The sequence below is a fragment of the Pseudorca crassidens genome, chromosome 7 (assembly GCF_039906515.1).
Source record: "Pseudorca crassidens isolate mPseCra1 chromosome 7, mPseCra1.hap1, whole genome shotgun sequence".
Taxonomy (NCBI): Eukaryota; Metazoa; Chordata; class Mammalia; order Artiodactyla; family Delphinidae; genus Pseudorca; species Pseudorca crassidens.
Window position 1 is genome coordinate 28,154,777 of NC_090302.1, and position 15,926 is coordinate 28,170,702.

Here is a 15,926-nt window from a genome sequence, read left to right on the forward strand (position 1 = left end):
TGAAATGTAAACCCTAACACAGTTTCTGGCACATAGTAGGTGTTCAATAAATGGGAGCCAATATTACTCCTGTGTGTCAGTGATGCATTTCTGAGAACCTGGCCTTGCTCTTCTGCCTCTGCACTGCACGGCCAGAGAAACAGACTATGGATGGGGGCGGGTGTTGTTTCAGATCTCAGTGGGTGCTTCCTTAGACGCAGAGCCACTAGAGACATGAGTCAGGGTAGAGAAGAGAAACCAAACCTGCATTCAAACAACTTTCTCTGCACAGCTCTGAAGAGAGATCTCTGAGTATGATTGTCTCCCATCAAGGCTTATCTCTGCATTCACCCAGTATGGTCTCTTATCTGCCCTGCAGCTACTTCTTAAGTGCTTCCACCTTTCTTTGCCTGTCTTGCAGCACTGAGCCAGGCCTCAGTCCAGAGGGAAGTGCAGCAGAAATGGTGCTTCTTCCGAGGTGAAATCAGTAACTTTTTGCTGAATTTGAATAGCACTCTAGATTTCAGAGAGCATCTGAGGCTGGGGTATGTTGGTGTAGATCCTGACTTGGAGACCTCTGTTTCTCTGCCCTGACACCCCTACTTACAGCATGATGGGCTCAGCTCTCTTGCACTGTCACTCTGTGGATGGAAAGGTTCCTTGGTTCAGAGTCCTGCCCTCATCAACCTTCTCTACCTAGCTGAGGAGGGAGCCTGCCTCTCCCACGGCAGCTCATTTCAGGTATTGGCAGGATACCCAATATTAGAATACTGGTATTCTAATTATCAAAATCTATTCACTGGTCTGCTTATCTCCCAGAGAAAGAGGCTAATCTATTTCTCGTGAAGTGTTAAAAGACAGCTCTTTTTCTTCCCCCTCTCTCTTCCTGAAATCTTTTGTTTTTTCTAGGCTAAATTGGCCTCCATTCCTCTTCTGGAATGTCACCTCCCCCCACCCCCAGTTTCTGCCTCTTCTCTGGTAGGTTGTGTTTCAGTGTGTCTGCGTCTTTGTTGAAGTTTATCAGAAATTACAGCAGTCTTCCAACACAGAGTAGAAAGAGCTTTGTCTCCTTTGCTCTGAGCACCATATTTCTGTTAATGCAGTGAGCTTCTTGGCATCCACGTCACACTGCTGACTCATATTCCATGCGCAGTCAACCCAAACCACAGAGCCTTTTAAACATTCAGTATTGCAAGTCACTTGTTCTCCGTTTCTGAATTGTGCTGTTGGCTTCTTGAACCTAAAGGGAGAATATCTATCTCTTTTCTAGTTTACATTTTTAGATTCCCTGTGTCATCTTCTCCTACCCAAACCGTTTTAGATTTTGGTTTTGCCATATGTTCTATTTGCTGCTGCTGCTTGTTGCCTGTCATGTAGGAATTTGATAAATAGCTCTCTTTGTTCTCATCCAAGTCATTGGTGACTGTGGGACCAGGGCTGGAGGCTTGGATCAGTCCAAGGCTGGAGACTGACAGCCCCTTTGGACAGTGCCATTCAGGCTCTTATAGACCTACCAACCCATGTTGTCATCTGTGCTGGGCTACTGGGCTCCTGTGATCTGGTTAGAGGACTCACCTTGTTTTTTCCTTCCGCTTCACCTGCTAAATCCATTGGCCTATCCACTGATAATCTGTGGATAGGGGAGTGTCTGCTCAAATACTCTTTTCTAGTCCCATGGTTTTCTGGCCTAGGGCATTGTTTTATTTCCACTTATTGGATGAGACCTTAGAGGCCAGTTAGTTCATTTATAGACAAATGGGTTCATTGATTCAAACGTTTAGCCAGTATTTATTGAACATGTAATATGTCCCAACCACTGTTCTAGGTGCTGGGACACAGAGGTGTACAAAACAAATACGGCCTCTGTCCATACGGAACTTCTGTTCTAGAAAAGACTCTGATCCAGCAGCGGGGAGGGACTTTCCCAAGTTCGCACAGCCACCAGAGGGATATTCTGGGAACTGAACACAGCTAAACCTCTGCTGCCCCGTGCAGTGCTCTTTCTACAGAGGTCTCTTGTGCTGTTCTATTAATCTCCCAACTGGGAAGACCACCAGTTTTAAGAGTTAAATCATAGACAAGTCTAATTATCCTTGAAAGCATCCTCATAAGAAATGCATGTAGGAAGCTCTACAGAGGGGCCCCTCACTCAGTCTTCTCATCACTTTTTGGACATTTTTGGAACTTTTTGGACATTTTATTATCTTCTTCCTAAACCGACAACCACCCAGTTGAGTAGGGGTTAAATTAATGTTTGGGAGTCCAGATGAGGAGCGTTGCTTCTTCTTGAGTCCCTGTCATGACTACAGTCCAATGGAAGTGTACAAAAAGTTGCACAAATTCTCAAAAACTCCAGAAAAAGTGGCAGGTCTAGATTCTGCCTCTGTGAGATGCAGTCTGGCAAGAAGGAGTGTTTCTCTGAGTGAGTCTTGTGTGGTATCTGAGATGATTTTGATCAGTACACAGATGAAAACTTTTCATTTTAACCCATCTCAAATTGCAATTTCATGGGTATTATTGCTTAGGAGGCTGTTAAATAGGAAAAAATTACTTGAAGTTAATTTAAAGAAGGCATCGTTTTATGTGGATGTGGTGAAACTTGTGAGAGTAGTTTGTAAATGCTGGAAGAGGGCTTCCCTGGTGGCGCAGTGGTTGAGAGTCCGCCTGCCAAGGCAGGGGACATGGGTTCGTGCCCCGGTCCAGGAAGATCCCACATGCTGCGGAGCGGCTGGGCCCATGAGTCATGGCCGCTGAGCCTGCGCGTCTGGAGCCTGTGCTCCGCAACGGGAGAGGCCACAACAGTGAGAGGCCCACGTACCGAAAAGTGCTGGAAGATTGGAAAATGCTGCTGTAAGAGAAAGCGTTTGGGGCTTTGTATTAAGATTTGTTTTGGGAGAGTGATGTCACCAAGATGGTGAAATAGGTCTTTGCTGACTTTGCTCCCCCCTCACAAGAAGATTCCTTTGGAGAACAAGTTCAGGCTCTGTTCCTCATTAAGTGTGAACCTTGGGCATGTTTTGATTCTTTCTGACCCTCAGTTTACCTGAAAAGTGGAGATTAGCTGCTCTGCGGGTTGTTGAGCATTAAATCAGATGACTTTGTAGATGACTGATAGCGAGGTCACAGCACATAGTTGACACGCAATTAATCTGAGTGAGTTTACCTCCCCATCTGCTCCTGGCAGCCTTTTGGCTTTGCCAATTTGTTCATCCTCTCTGGGCCTCAGCTTTCCTTGCCTCGAAATTGGGACTTTGGCAAAACAACCTGAACATGTTTCGTCTTGGAAACTTGGTTGGTACTTGGGCGAGGGATCACCTGAGACTGACTGGCGATGTGGGCCGTCCCCTGCCTGTAGCTCCTGGAGGGCAGGGCTGGGCCTTGCTTGTGGCCCTGTCACAAGCATCAGCACGATAGCAGTACAATCAGGCACATGGTAAGCAACCAGTGAATCTTTGTGGAATGAAGGTTAGAGATAATACCTGCCCTTTCTCCTTCACAGTGTATTCTGAGGGCCAAATGAAAGCACCTTGAAAAGTATAAAATCCCAGCACATGTCATTTTCAAGTTGATCCACTGTGTGAACCCAAGTCACCAGGGGTCTCAATTACTAATAATGACAAAAGTTCTTAAGCACAGCCTTGGCTTTCTTTCGTCTACAAGGTTTACCTTCCAGAACTTTACTGGAAGGGCTGCCATGAACCCAGAGGCTTGAAGTGGATTTACTGAGAAGCTAAAGAAGTTTCACTTTCATAGCCCCCTTCCAAGGCGCTGGTAGGGATCTCAGCAATCAAAAAATTGCCAAAGTAGGATGTTAAAAAAAAGTATTCTTTTTCTTAAAGAGAGTTCTCCAAACTGTGTCAGCCTCAGGCCTCACACAGCTGCATCTGCCCCTGCCAGAGGCTTGGGGACACAGGAGGGACTGCCTACTTGCTTGGCCTCCTCTTCCACCCGGGCCTCCAGGTTTGCTCACCACTCCAGCCCACTGCATCCTGTTTGGGGAATCTGGCATTTTCCAGTGGGGTGACCAGCAGGCTGGCCAGAGCTAAGGCCTTCCCAGTAGGGCCAGTGCTGCTCAGATCAGGACTGGGCTAGGGAAGGAGGTATCCCTTTGCTTTCTTACTGTTTATTTCCTGTAGAGCTACTTAAACGTGTTGTTTAGCGATACCTAAGGGGCTCATTACCCTGCTTTCTGCTGGACATTTCAGCTCAAACATCCTCTCTGCCCCAGTGCCTTGCTCCTTCCCCAAATCCTGGAATCCAGACTACAGCTCTCCTTCATCTCTAGGTGGCATCATGGGCCCAGGCCCCTCTCGAGTTTGTATCACGTGTAGTGGTTGAAGACATCCCACATCGCTGAGGTCACGGGTTGGAAGGGGAAGGACTGGAGGAGAGATCTGGGGCAGCACTGCCTGCATCCTGACACCCTGACTTGGGTCTTGAGTTTTTCCATCCCTGTGACATTTTTGCGTGTCAGTGGAATGGCTGTCATTTTCTATATATTCATGGTACAAATCTGGCTCGTTTGACCTCTTTGATGTGGCTCTGACCAAGACTTTTATGAAATAAGTCCCAAGGGTTATGCTGGACTTTACTTAGGGAAATGGATCATAACTTTCTGGCTGTTGCGTTTACTGGTAATACTGAGAACTCACTGCATGGACCTTTGATTCTGCTTTGATCTTTCAAAGTTAGAAAGACCTGATCCCCTCAGGGCAGGGCAGGCTTTGGAGACTGGCTGTGGCAGGGAGTTGAGGGAAAGGGTTGTAAAGTTAGCATCTTGTAAACATCCACTGGGGCAGTACAGTTTAGTATTAAGAGACTCAGCATACCTGGCAGCCAGACTGCCTTGGTTCAGATCTTGGCTCTGCTGCTTACCGGCTGTGTGACCTTAGATAATTCTGGAGCATCTTTGTGTGTCAGTTTCCTCAAAATGGGGATAACAGTCCTCTCTTAGGGCTGTTGTGGGGAATCATGAGATAAGCACAAAGCATTTAGTACAGTATCTGGCACATCAGGAGCACCAGGCTTAGACTTTACTTCATTGCAGGACCATCATGTGAGGTAGGGAATTTTGTTCCTTTTTGTGCACACGAAGGAGCTGAAGTTCAGAGAGGTTAAGTAACTTTCCTAAGGAAGCACAGCTGGCAAAGGGGAGGAATAGGACTAGAACTTCAGACTTCCATACTCTGCTAGTATGTTATTACAGCCTCAAGAGAGCAGCCCAGGCTAGCCAGAAAAGTTCCCAGGTCACAAGATACTGGGCATGGATGGACTGGGATCAGAGCAGAGACAAGAGGGCTTCTGAGGGAAATGCCAGGCTTCCTCCACGTCCCGGCTTCGTGGTAACAGACATGGGCGGAACGTTCCCCAAAGCCCGTGTACAAAGAACATCCTGTGACTCACAGCCACTTCTTCCCTGCCTAAACCCCTTCCTTCCATTTGGGCCGCTGCTGAAATTGAGGCTGCAGCCTCGAACTTTGTTTTCTGTCCTTGTGGGGCCCCCGGGGGTCATCTTGGGCGATCAGTTGACCTATGTGTCAACCTTATGTCACCAAACTGGAAATTCCTTGAAATCTTTGGATGATTGCAATTCACATCCGTATGCACTTATCAAAAGTTCTAATTTGAAGCCTTAGAGTTTCATAGTTTGAAAGTTTCCCAGACCTGTCAAAACCAGGCAGCGTCTCAGAGCCTAGGCTGTTGGTTTCCATCCAGGGTAGGGCTTGGCCCCAGCTTGGTCTGCCATCAGGGGGATTCAGTGCTGCACTGCTGTGTTGAAGTATTGCTTGAACTAAAGCAAATCAAAGGTCAGCTTTACCCAGACAAGAATAGAAAACACAGTTGTACTTGATTCCAGGAAGGCATGTGCCACATAATGTCAGGCCGCCTTTAAAGAGTTTGGGTTGTTAACCTCAACAGCAGTGTTTCATGTCTCTTGCTTTTCCAGTATGAGATTTATTTACCTTGTGGGTGGCAAAGAGCAGTTTGGAAGTCCAGTTTGTTTCTCCTTAAAATCTTCGCATTTCTAGCCCTCTCATCACTGTTGCATTGAGGCACAGAAAGGCAATCTTAGAGTGACACTTTGTCCAACAGACTAAGCTGTACCAGGTTATGATGCCGTTTTACATTTAAATATGTTGTGACTTTCAAGTCTTACGACAGCACCAACTTGGTGTTATCATCCCCATTTTATTGATGAGGAAACTGAGGCTCACAGGGTTACATCTTTTGCCCAAGGTCACAGAGTAAGGCTGTGAATTTAATCAGGGTCTGTCTGACCTCAAGGCTCAGCATCTTTGCACCATCCCATGCTGCCACTTTGCCTTATTCCAGTACCAGGACGCATGTGTGGAGTCACCAGCTTTTGATGCCAAAATCATTATGAAGCATTTTAAAAGAATAAAATGATTCATTTAATTCCTATAGAGCGAAAAGAGCCAAAACTTTGTAAGCCAGAGCTCATTGGGTTCAGATTTACCACTTGCTTGCTCTGTGACCTTGAGCAGGATATTAACATCTCTGGGTCTGTTTCCTCATCTGAAAAATGGGAAAAATAATACCTTTCTCATAAGCTTGTTTTCAGGATTGTAGACAATAATACAGGGACTTCCCTGGCAGTCCAGTGGTCAAGACTCCGGGCAACCAATGCAGGGGTCATGGGTTTGATCCCTGGTCACGCAACTAAGATCCTACATGCCACACGGCACGGCCAAATAAAGTACAATGGCTGTGTATTAAGAAAGAAAGAAAATAATACATCTAATGTATCTGACGCTCGGTACATGTTAATCCCCTTCCTCTGCTGACAAAGCACTACCATGTCCCTTAATATACATTTTATTAATTTTAAAAGTAAGAAAAACTAAGTAATTTATACCTTATATATATGAACAATTCTTTCTTTACAACCCTGGAAAGAACCCCTTCTCAGCCCCTAATTGATAAATTCATCTTCCCTTCCTTTCCCATGTTCCTGGGCTTCTCAGGGCCCTGCATGCTGATTCTAATCCCTAACTTGTTGTGTTAGGAGCCTCTGCCAATGCTACCTCCCCAGTGTTATCTTTCTTTTCCATCTGGGCTTCCCAAGCCAGCCCGACTGTGTCCACCACCTGCATTGCATTAGCAGAGCTCCTGGCCAGTGTGAACAGGTCACCTCACCCTCTGGGGCCACGGACTCCACTGGCTCTTTGGGGGCCTGGTTACCATTCAGCTTCTTATCAGCTGATGTTAGTCCTCATTCCAGGGGCTCCTGACCACCTCTCCCACCTTGCCCACTTCTCAGTAAGACACAGGTATGCTGTTGCCTTAGCAGATGGATCTGGGAAAGATGTGTCGTGTCTCTTCCCATCTCCCGATTTCAAGGTTGACTGATTCTGGAGTGGCAGAGTAGGCTGGAGGCTCACCTGACCCTCTGTCCACCTTCTCTTGGAAGGCAAGGGCAGGGATCCTGTCTTTATACAGCATCTCTTTTATTACAGGCTCCTGTCTTCAAGGAGCGCCAAGAAATATTGCTACTTGGAACCATAGCTCTAGTGTTTTGGGTTCAGTAGCCATTTAGAAGTTTGTTGAACTTATGCAAGTTCCATTCTATGTAGAATAAGGAATATGTGGTTGCTGAAGTTGTGATACTCCCATTGGTCTCAGGAGAAGACTCTGGCTTTCCCGGGACTTGCCACAAAGGGTTCAGGAAGCGTGACCCTAAATATTCTGGTTTCTCTGTGGAACCCTTCACATAAGTGTCATCCAAGACTTTATCAACATTTGTTTTGAACTTGTTTAATTTTTCAGCTTGTATTTTCTCTTGCAGTGTGTGTGAGTCAGTATTCACTCAGTGTCGTTAGTGTTTACTTAACCCACCCCCTAGTATGGCCGATCTCCATTTATAGAAAAATGCAGGTTCAGAGAGTCTAAGTGACTTCTCCAAGCCCACATAACTGGAAAATTCTGGAACTGAGAAATGAACCAGGTTAGCCAGACTCCAGAACCTGGGATCTTTCAGGGGTGTCTTGGTGTCCGTCAGCAAGCCCTCACTGTAGAGAAGGACACTTCTCCTGGGTAGGGAACCCTGGGCCCAGATGACCAGCGGGGAGGTCCTGAGGCTGTGTGTACCCCAGGCTCTCGGCCTCCTCTCATGAGCCCTAAGGAGTCACCCCAGGAAGCAGCCAGGTTATCCTGCCTTACCCCCCTCTCCAGAGCCCTGAACTTCCCAGAGAAGCCCTGGTTTTCCCGGAGAGGGTCCAGCCGTCTCAGTGAAGCAGGTGGGAGCTATCCCTGAAGAAGAAAGTAGAGCCCTAGCATCAGGAAAACAAACCAAAACAACAAAAAATACCCCAGAAGACACCTGAGTATGTTTGTTCCCAGCCCTTTTCTGGCAGAGAAATGTTTCGCAGTCCTGTTTAGAAGGCCTGGCATAGGCTGAGTCAAGCCAGGGGCGAGAATCTGGCCGTGGCCCCTCCAGGCCATTGACAGGGTCAGGGCTGGGAGACCCTCCTGGGGTCCTTTAAAGAAGAGTATTTGGGCCTGGGAAGCTGATGTGATCTCTTTCTCGACTTCTTTTTTTTTTTTCATTTGCCTCCTTCACCCACTTCTCAAGCAGCTGATCCTGTGGTTTCTTTTCATGTTGAACAAAAGAGACTACAGCGATCTTGAAACCGGAGCTGGGGACTGGAGGGCACTGACCGGGAGTAACCCCGCCGCCAGCTCTGCTGAGGGCTTCCCTCCTCCACCTTCCGGGGCCGCTGCCCTCCCTCTTCCCTGCTCCCCTCCTTCTCCGCGGCACGCAGGCAGGCTGCGAAGAAGCAGAAGGAACACTACGTGGCCATGAAAGTATCCCCCCCACGCCCCACGGTGCAGTGCCCCTCCCCTCCACACCCCTCTCTCTCCTGCCGTGGAAGCGTTTCCTTGGCCTGCCTGGCCCAGAGGACTGGCAAGGAACTGAGGATTCTGTCCTGTTTGTCCTCAGCCCACAAACACACACTTCACTTGTTTTGTTCTTTGGACTCCAAGCTCCTGAATTGTTTTGTTTTTTTTTTCTCCTTTTCTTTGCCCTACCTCCCTGCACCCAAAGCAAAGCTCTCTGGAAAAGGACAGGCCGCCGCTGGCTCCTCAAGTATTTTGGTCCATATCAGAGACACGGCAGCAGGAAGGCAGCAGGAAAGCTCTAGGCGCCTTTTGCTGGATGGGGACTTTTGGTCTTCTCTGCAGGCAGCAAGGACTCATGTTTAGTTTAGTGACCTGTCCAGCTCCCTGATGACCATATTCTGTGACAGCATTTATATCCTCTCAGTTACCCTTGTAAACTCTTGAGGCCCTTTCCCTCCAGAAGAGTACTTTCACTTTCTTGATCTTGGTGTTCACAACAAGCTGTGAATATTATTAACCCTTCTTACATCTAAGGAAACTGAGGCCCAGAGAGATTCAGAAAAGTGAGGTTCATGATTACACAGTTAGGAAACAGCTGAACTGGGACCTGAATTCACATTTTCTGATGCCATGTCCAGTGCTGATTTAGTTTTACCCCAAGTGTACCTTTCAGTACCAAGTTTAAGAAGACCTCTGAGATCATCTTCTACAACTTACACATTACAGATAAGAAAATCAAGGTCATGTCAGCTCACGTGGGCAGTTATATGGCCAAGTAAATGACTGTCTCTTGCATTGTGTTCTGTGTCTTGTTTCCAATGACTGGTTTTTCTTACTGGTCATCTTGCATCTATGCCCATCCTTGCAGTGATCCTGTAGAGGCGATCATTTCCATTGATTCTCTGCAAAATGCTAGATTTATTTATTCTTTTCTAAAGCTTTGAATAGGCAAATTGGTTAGCTTCAACCTTTTCTTCACCTTATAGACAGTGTCAGCAGAAAGAATTCAGTAGTTCTGTCTGACTCAGGAGCTCAGCCAGGCAAATACATAACACACACATACACACACACACGTGCATATACCTTAGATCATAAATTCAGTATTGACTTAGTTGGCAAAGTCACTTCTGTGTTCTTATCTATTCTGAAAGCATATGCTTTAGGATCAAACTAGCAATGAAGCTAATGAGGTGTCTTTCCTGAAAGTGATGATGGTATTAGCCGTCCTTATTGAGAGCTTTTCTTGGTTTCAGGCATTATGCTGGGACTTCAGGTGCATTTTCTCATTTAACCCCCAGCTCAGTGCAGTGACGTAGATGCTGCTGTCATCCCCATTTATCCTGTTATTGACACTTCCAACACTCTGCTTCCAGCTCCCACTCACCTGACTGTCTTCCTGACCTGGGCTGATGCAGCTGAGGGGGCTTAGAGAAACTCTAACGCTATCTTGACCTGGTTTGTTTCACACTCAAGTCCTGTTTCACCCTTCCCTATCTGCAGCAATCACCTCAGTTCATCACTTGATTCACTCATTTGTGTTCATCCATTCCTCCATCATCCACCATCTCCAGGGTGCCTTCTCTGTGCCAGACACTGCTGTGCTTTCGAGTTCCAAAGTCCTGGCCCTCAGGCACTTCTGTTCTTCTGGGGAAAAAGATGTGGTCTCAGACAACTGCAGATTGGGGGAAGCACACTTAGGAGGCTGTTAGGGCACAGAGGATGGCCACCTGACCCAGCTTGAGGGTGGAACGTCAGGGCAGGCTTCCTGGAGGAGATGACTTATGGCCCAAGTCATAAAGAAGGGTAGGAGTTAGCTAGGCCAAGAAGAGAAGGGCCATTTCAGACATCAGGCTTTCTCGATATTCTTGGCCTCTCCACTCATTTTCCTGCCAACAACAAAATAGAGAAAACTGAGACCAGAGGTACGAAGCCACCCAACTCTGGCCTCATACTATACCTCGTCCTCTTCCTTCTCCCATTCTACTCCCCAAATCTTAGGTTTTGAGGAATCTCCTCTAATCTCCTTTATCTGCTTGTACATTTATTTATTCTTTCAGAAACATTGAGAACCTGGTGTACACAGCACTATGACTACAGGGTATCCTGGTCCCTGCCATCACGGGAGGCCTTCCTTACCCTCTCCTCACCAGCCACAGCCTCTGGAGACTTCTGGCTCTCTGTCCTTTTCCACAATTCAGCTTCAGCCTGTTCAGCCTGACTACCCCCTTGAAACACTTGCAGATAATAAGCCTCATCTGGGTCAGATGCTTCCATGAGCTGCCTTCCTCTGGCTCTCTCATCCCTTCTGCTTTCTCTGTTGATTTGCCTCTTCATCTCCCTTATCATCCTTGGAAGTTCCTTGAGGGCAGTGCCTGTGTCCTTACCTTTTCTCTACACTTCATGGTGGTACACTAGTAAAGGTGAGTGAAATAAACCCTTCTCAATAATCACAAAATTATCATCATTTTTTGAGCACCTACAATGAGCCTGTTGCTTACTATTCTTGCATTACACGTAAATATCTCTAATCCTCATATCTTCAAAAAGTGGGTACTGTTACCCTTACCTCTTAGGTAAGAAATCTTGGGCTCAGGAAGGCAAAATGAACTTCTCAAAGCCTCACGGTTCATAAACAGCAGAGTCCAGCATCCAAGTTAGGTTATTCTGGTCCCACACCCCTGATCTTTTCACTGCACTATTGTTTCCCAAACTTGGCTGGAATCACCCTGGGGAGTGTTAGAAAATTCTGATGCCTGGGTCTCAGCCCCAGAAGTTCTGATCGCGTCTCCCGGGAGCCAAGATTGAGAACCAGTGCATCCCATGGCGCTGCTTTCCTGCGCGCACACTGGCTGCAGCTTGCTGGTGGTGGTGTGTGAACCTGCGTCCACGTGTGTGGTATCCATGTGACCAGAATTCAAGTTCTCTGTAGCCAGGGATCTTTGGCTGGCGCTGCTGCCTTGCCGCCTGGCGGCCTCGCCACCACGTGCATGTGCACTGTCAGAGGCTGTTGACAGTTTAATCAGCCTCTCGGTTCTTCTTTCTCATTCGGAGGATTCACTGAGAGGCAGTAGGAGTTTGATCACATCCAGCTGTTCTCATCCGCAGAGCCAGTTGACTTACCAGAAACGTCTTGTAAGTGCACTGCGCATGCTCCCTGGTCTCAAGAGTGTTGCTTGTGACCTAGACCCATCGCAAGTGCAGCGGGGTCGGCCTCCCACGCTTCAGCAGCCCTGCTCCGGAGGGGGAGGCTCTTCTGGACTTGGCTCAGCCCAGTGTCGAGTGCTGTTCCGGCTTTTCACTCTCAGGAGGGGTGTGTGACCCGCCTGGTCACTGAGGCTCAGCTCGTGTGTATATTCTGTTCTGTCTGGAGCCCGGAGAGCTTTCTTCGTCCCTCACTTGACAGGTGAGGCAGTGGAGACACAGCTAGGTGAAATAATCTGGCAAATAAATGGATACAGAGCCCAGGTTTTCTGACCCCCATTGTTCCACAGTGGTTAGTGTCAGGCTTTCCATGCCAGACCTCAGTTGAAGCCACCAGCTTTCCTACCTTCTTCCCGTTTACATTAGGGATACTGGGACACTCAGGATGTCACTTTGCGTCTCTGGGAATATAGTTCTAGTGACTAGGAGTCCTGCTTACTGTTGGGGTGCAGCCTGGGGATCATCCTAATACCTCTGGGCCCTTCTCGGACCTGTAGAGCTGAAAGGAAATCTCCTGTGATGTTGCTCAGTTGCTTCCGGAATCTTCCCAGCCCCGATCCCATCTCCTAGTATTTATTATCCAGCCATCATTCACTGATCAGTAATTCTTTGCTTGATCTGGACACCCTGATACAAGGATAAAAGACACAGTCTGTGTCCCAGAGGCATAGTCTGGTGGACAGAATATGCAAATAAAACAACATTCCGAAAAGGATGGTCCCCAGACCCCCTGCATTAGAAATACGAGATGATTATTAAAATGTAGATTCTTAGGCCCCACTCTAGAGCCACTGTTTCAGAATCTCTGGGAATTGGGCCCAAGAAACAGCATTGTAGCATGTCCCTAAGTGAATCTTAGATGCTCTGAGGTTTGGCAGCTATAGAAGCGAACACGATGGTGAGAACGCAGTATCATGTGTGTTAGGGAGAACCAGGCAGGTGACAGCCTGCAGGAGCACCTGTTCTCACAAGGGGTGCTGGGCCAGGACCAGCACCTCTTCTCACAAGGGGTGCTGACTGGGCCAGGACCAGCTTCTTGAATGTGTCCTGAGGAATAACTAGGAGTTAGTCAAATAAGGTGTAGCCAGAGAATCATTTCTCTAGAGACGCGAATCATGCTTAGTGTATCCCTTCTATAACTCTGTATTATTAAAGTTTGCTTTAGCAGAATATGTCTGGATCAGGAAGCACTGATGCGAGTCTGGTTGGATTCTGAGCCCTCCTTCTACTTTATCTCTGCACATCACCCCCATAGCTCCCAGGATTAATTCCTGTCCTCTTTAAGCCTCACCTCACAGCCCCATTTTCAGGTCAAACATCTGTTTCTCATCAGTTAAGTGATTTAGGTTTGCTAGGTTTGCCCCCCGAGAGGTGGGATCGTTCCTGGACCTGTGGGCTAGTCTCTCAGTGATGTCTGCCTGGTCATGAGGTCATGATGAGCTGGTTTTCTCTTTATTGAAAGAAGTTGGGTTATTAAGAGGGAGGGGCAGAAGGAGAAGTGGACACTCAAATGAAATATGGCAGGGAAAATGAGAGCATTTCAGTAAGGGGGAGGGCCTGCCGAGCATCTGACCAGAAACCTCATGTTTTGGGATGAAGAAGCTGAAATTCAGAAAGATGTGAAATACCCAAGCGATGCCACTAGGCACAGCCTCCAACTCTGGGGACTAAAATTGGATTTCTGGCTAGTGCTTTTTCTGCTTCACTGCACTGGATTGGAACCTTTTCTAAATGTACCTGAAGGGCTAATTATTTAAAGAGAGTCTGTATGACACCCTGCAACAATCCAATCATTTGGTAGCGTTGATTTTTTAAAATATCTGCATATGTGTTTTCTTAAAGGACGGCAGACCTGGGTGTTGGAGGTCTGTATCACGTGTGCCACGTTTAGAACTGAAATGAGACCAAGTCTGTGAAAGCGCTTTGATGTGCATAATGCTCTACCTCCTTGGTTCTCAAAGGGTGGGCCCCAGACCAGCCACATCAGCACCGCCTGGCGGCTTGTTAGAAATGCAGATTCTCCAGCCTCATCCCAGGCCGATGAATCAGAAACTCTGGGGGCAGGGGACCAGTCTGTTTTCACAAGTCCTGCAGGTGATTCTAATGCCTGCTCAAGTTTGAGAACCACTGCTCTGCATCAAGAGGAAACCAGCCCCCGAGGCTTGTGGGAATAAAGGCTTTAAATATCTCTGAGTTTAGCTGTCTGAGATGGCACTGGGGAGACGGGAGCTGTGGGGTCAGGGTCACAAATCTCAGGTGGGTTGATTTTTTTCTTTGAAAAGCAAAGCTGTGTGCGTGTGTGTGTGTGTGTGTGTGTGTGTGTATGTACAGCAGTGCCGCATTCCATGGCTTCAGAAAGCAGTCTTTTCTTGTCTCTGCTGTTAAGGCGAAGCTCCCTGAACTTTTGTTTCTCTGTGTGCTTAAGCCAGAGGCCTGTGGTTATCAATCGGTTTACAACAAGGCAGTCAATATTATGATAGTTTGCTCCGTCGTGCTTTTTATTTATTTATTTTTTGAGTTACGTATGAAATGAAAATAAAACGCTATTTCTCCAGCAGGCTTGAAGTTTCAGGACTTTCTGGTAGACAATGAAACCTTCTCTGGATTCCTGCATCACAACCTCTCTCTGCCAAGGCCAACTGTGGACAAGATACTGGGGGCTGATGTCAGTCTCCGCAAGGTAAGCTGCGACCGTCACTTTCCCTGGTGGGGCTGATGGCAGTGACATTGTTGGAGAGCGCCTGGAGGGAAGTGAATAAAATCCTGTCTGTAATGGCGCTGAAGGAGGTTGTTGGCTCCAACGCAGCTTCACCTGTCTTTACCTCCCTGCTCAGGCTGGCGTTGCCAAACCATCCAGAGAGTGGAATGTACAACCTGGCGTCACGGACCTGCTGGTTGAAATAAAACTGATTTCCTGCCCATCAGTTGGCATTTGTTGATAATGACTCCCTAAAGGGGAGATGAATTTAAGATGAATTAAACATTTTCTTTAAAATTTCACAGTTCTGAAACAATAACCAGGGTTGAGGATTATTACCTAGAGTATCTCTGTCTATAAAATCCAAGACAGGGGCTTCCCTGGTGGCGCAGTGGTTGGGAGTCCGCCTGCCGATGCAGGGGACACGGGTTCGTGCCCCGGTCCGAGAGGATCCCACGTGCCACGGAGCGGCTGGGCCCGTGGGCCGTGGCCGCTGCGCCTGCGCGTCCGGAGCCTGTGCTCCTCAACGGGAGAGGCCACGGCAGTGAGAGGCCCGTGTACCGCAAAAAAAAAAAAGAAAATCCAAGACAGGAGATTTTCAAAATGTAATGCTTCCTTTAAAGATAGACGAGAAAGATATATAAGGAGAAAATGCTTAATTTTTTTCTTAAAATTATAAAACCAGGAAGTAATGTTAGTGTTTATGTAGAATTTTAACCTTAGATTTTCAGAAACTTCCACTGGCATCATTAGATAATCACACTGCTCTTGTGCGGTGGACAGCAGGCCCAGATTGCACAGTTATTGATTTTCAGAGAAGTGTCTCAAATTTATTCTCTGGCAGAAAGGGGAACTGCTTCCTTACTGTGTCTCATGTCTACATACCAGCTTGTCTTTGCAGTAAGCAGAAGTAGTGGAAATGTTTATGACTGAAAATAAGATCTTTGCTTCACATGATCTAGAATTTTAAAAATTTGAAAAATGTGCTTACTGCTTTCCCTTATGAAACTGGGAAAATATGCCTTGAGTTTACCAATTGTGTGGTTGGGAGATGGGCCAAAGGCAGCAGGCTTATGAAAATCGTTAGCATGATTTCCATTGCCCTCTACCAATTTCTTATCTGTCACATCCGATCAGTTTAAAGTAAAGGACATCCTAAATATGGAGGTGGTCCTTGCATGGTAAT

General features: G+C 47.2%; 1 protein-coding gene across 9 annotated transcripts in view; it reads left to right on the plus strand.

Annotated features, from left to right (window-relative positions):
- Window positions 1-15,926, plus strand: part of ABCA1 (ATP binding cassette subfamily A member 1) — a 181,719-nt gene that overhangs the window by 85,150 nt on the left and 80,643 nt on the right. For 6 of the 9 annotated variants that reach the window (XM_067743775.1, XM_067743772.1, XM_067743771.1 and 3 more), the window contains one exon: window positions 14,598-14,722. In XM_067743775.1, the coding sequence (XP_067599876.1) occupies window positions 14,598-14,722 (125 nt within the window). Of the gene's footprint in view, window positions 1-8,667; window positions 8,806-14,597; window positions 14,723-15,926 lie in introns of those variants that run through there. The other 3 variants (XM_067743779.1, XM_067743780.1, XM_067743776.1) reach the window with 3 other exon arrangements.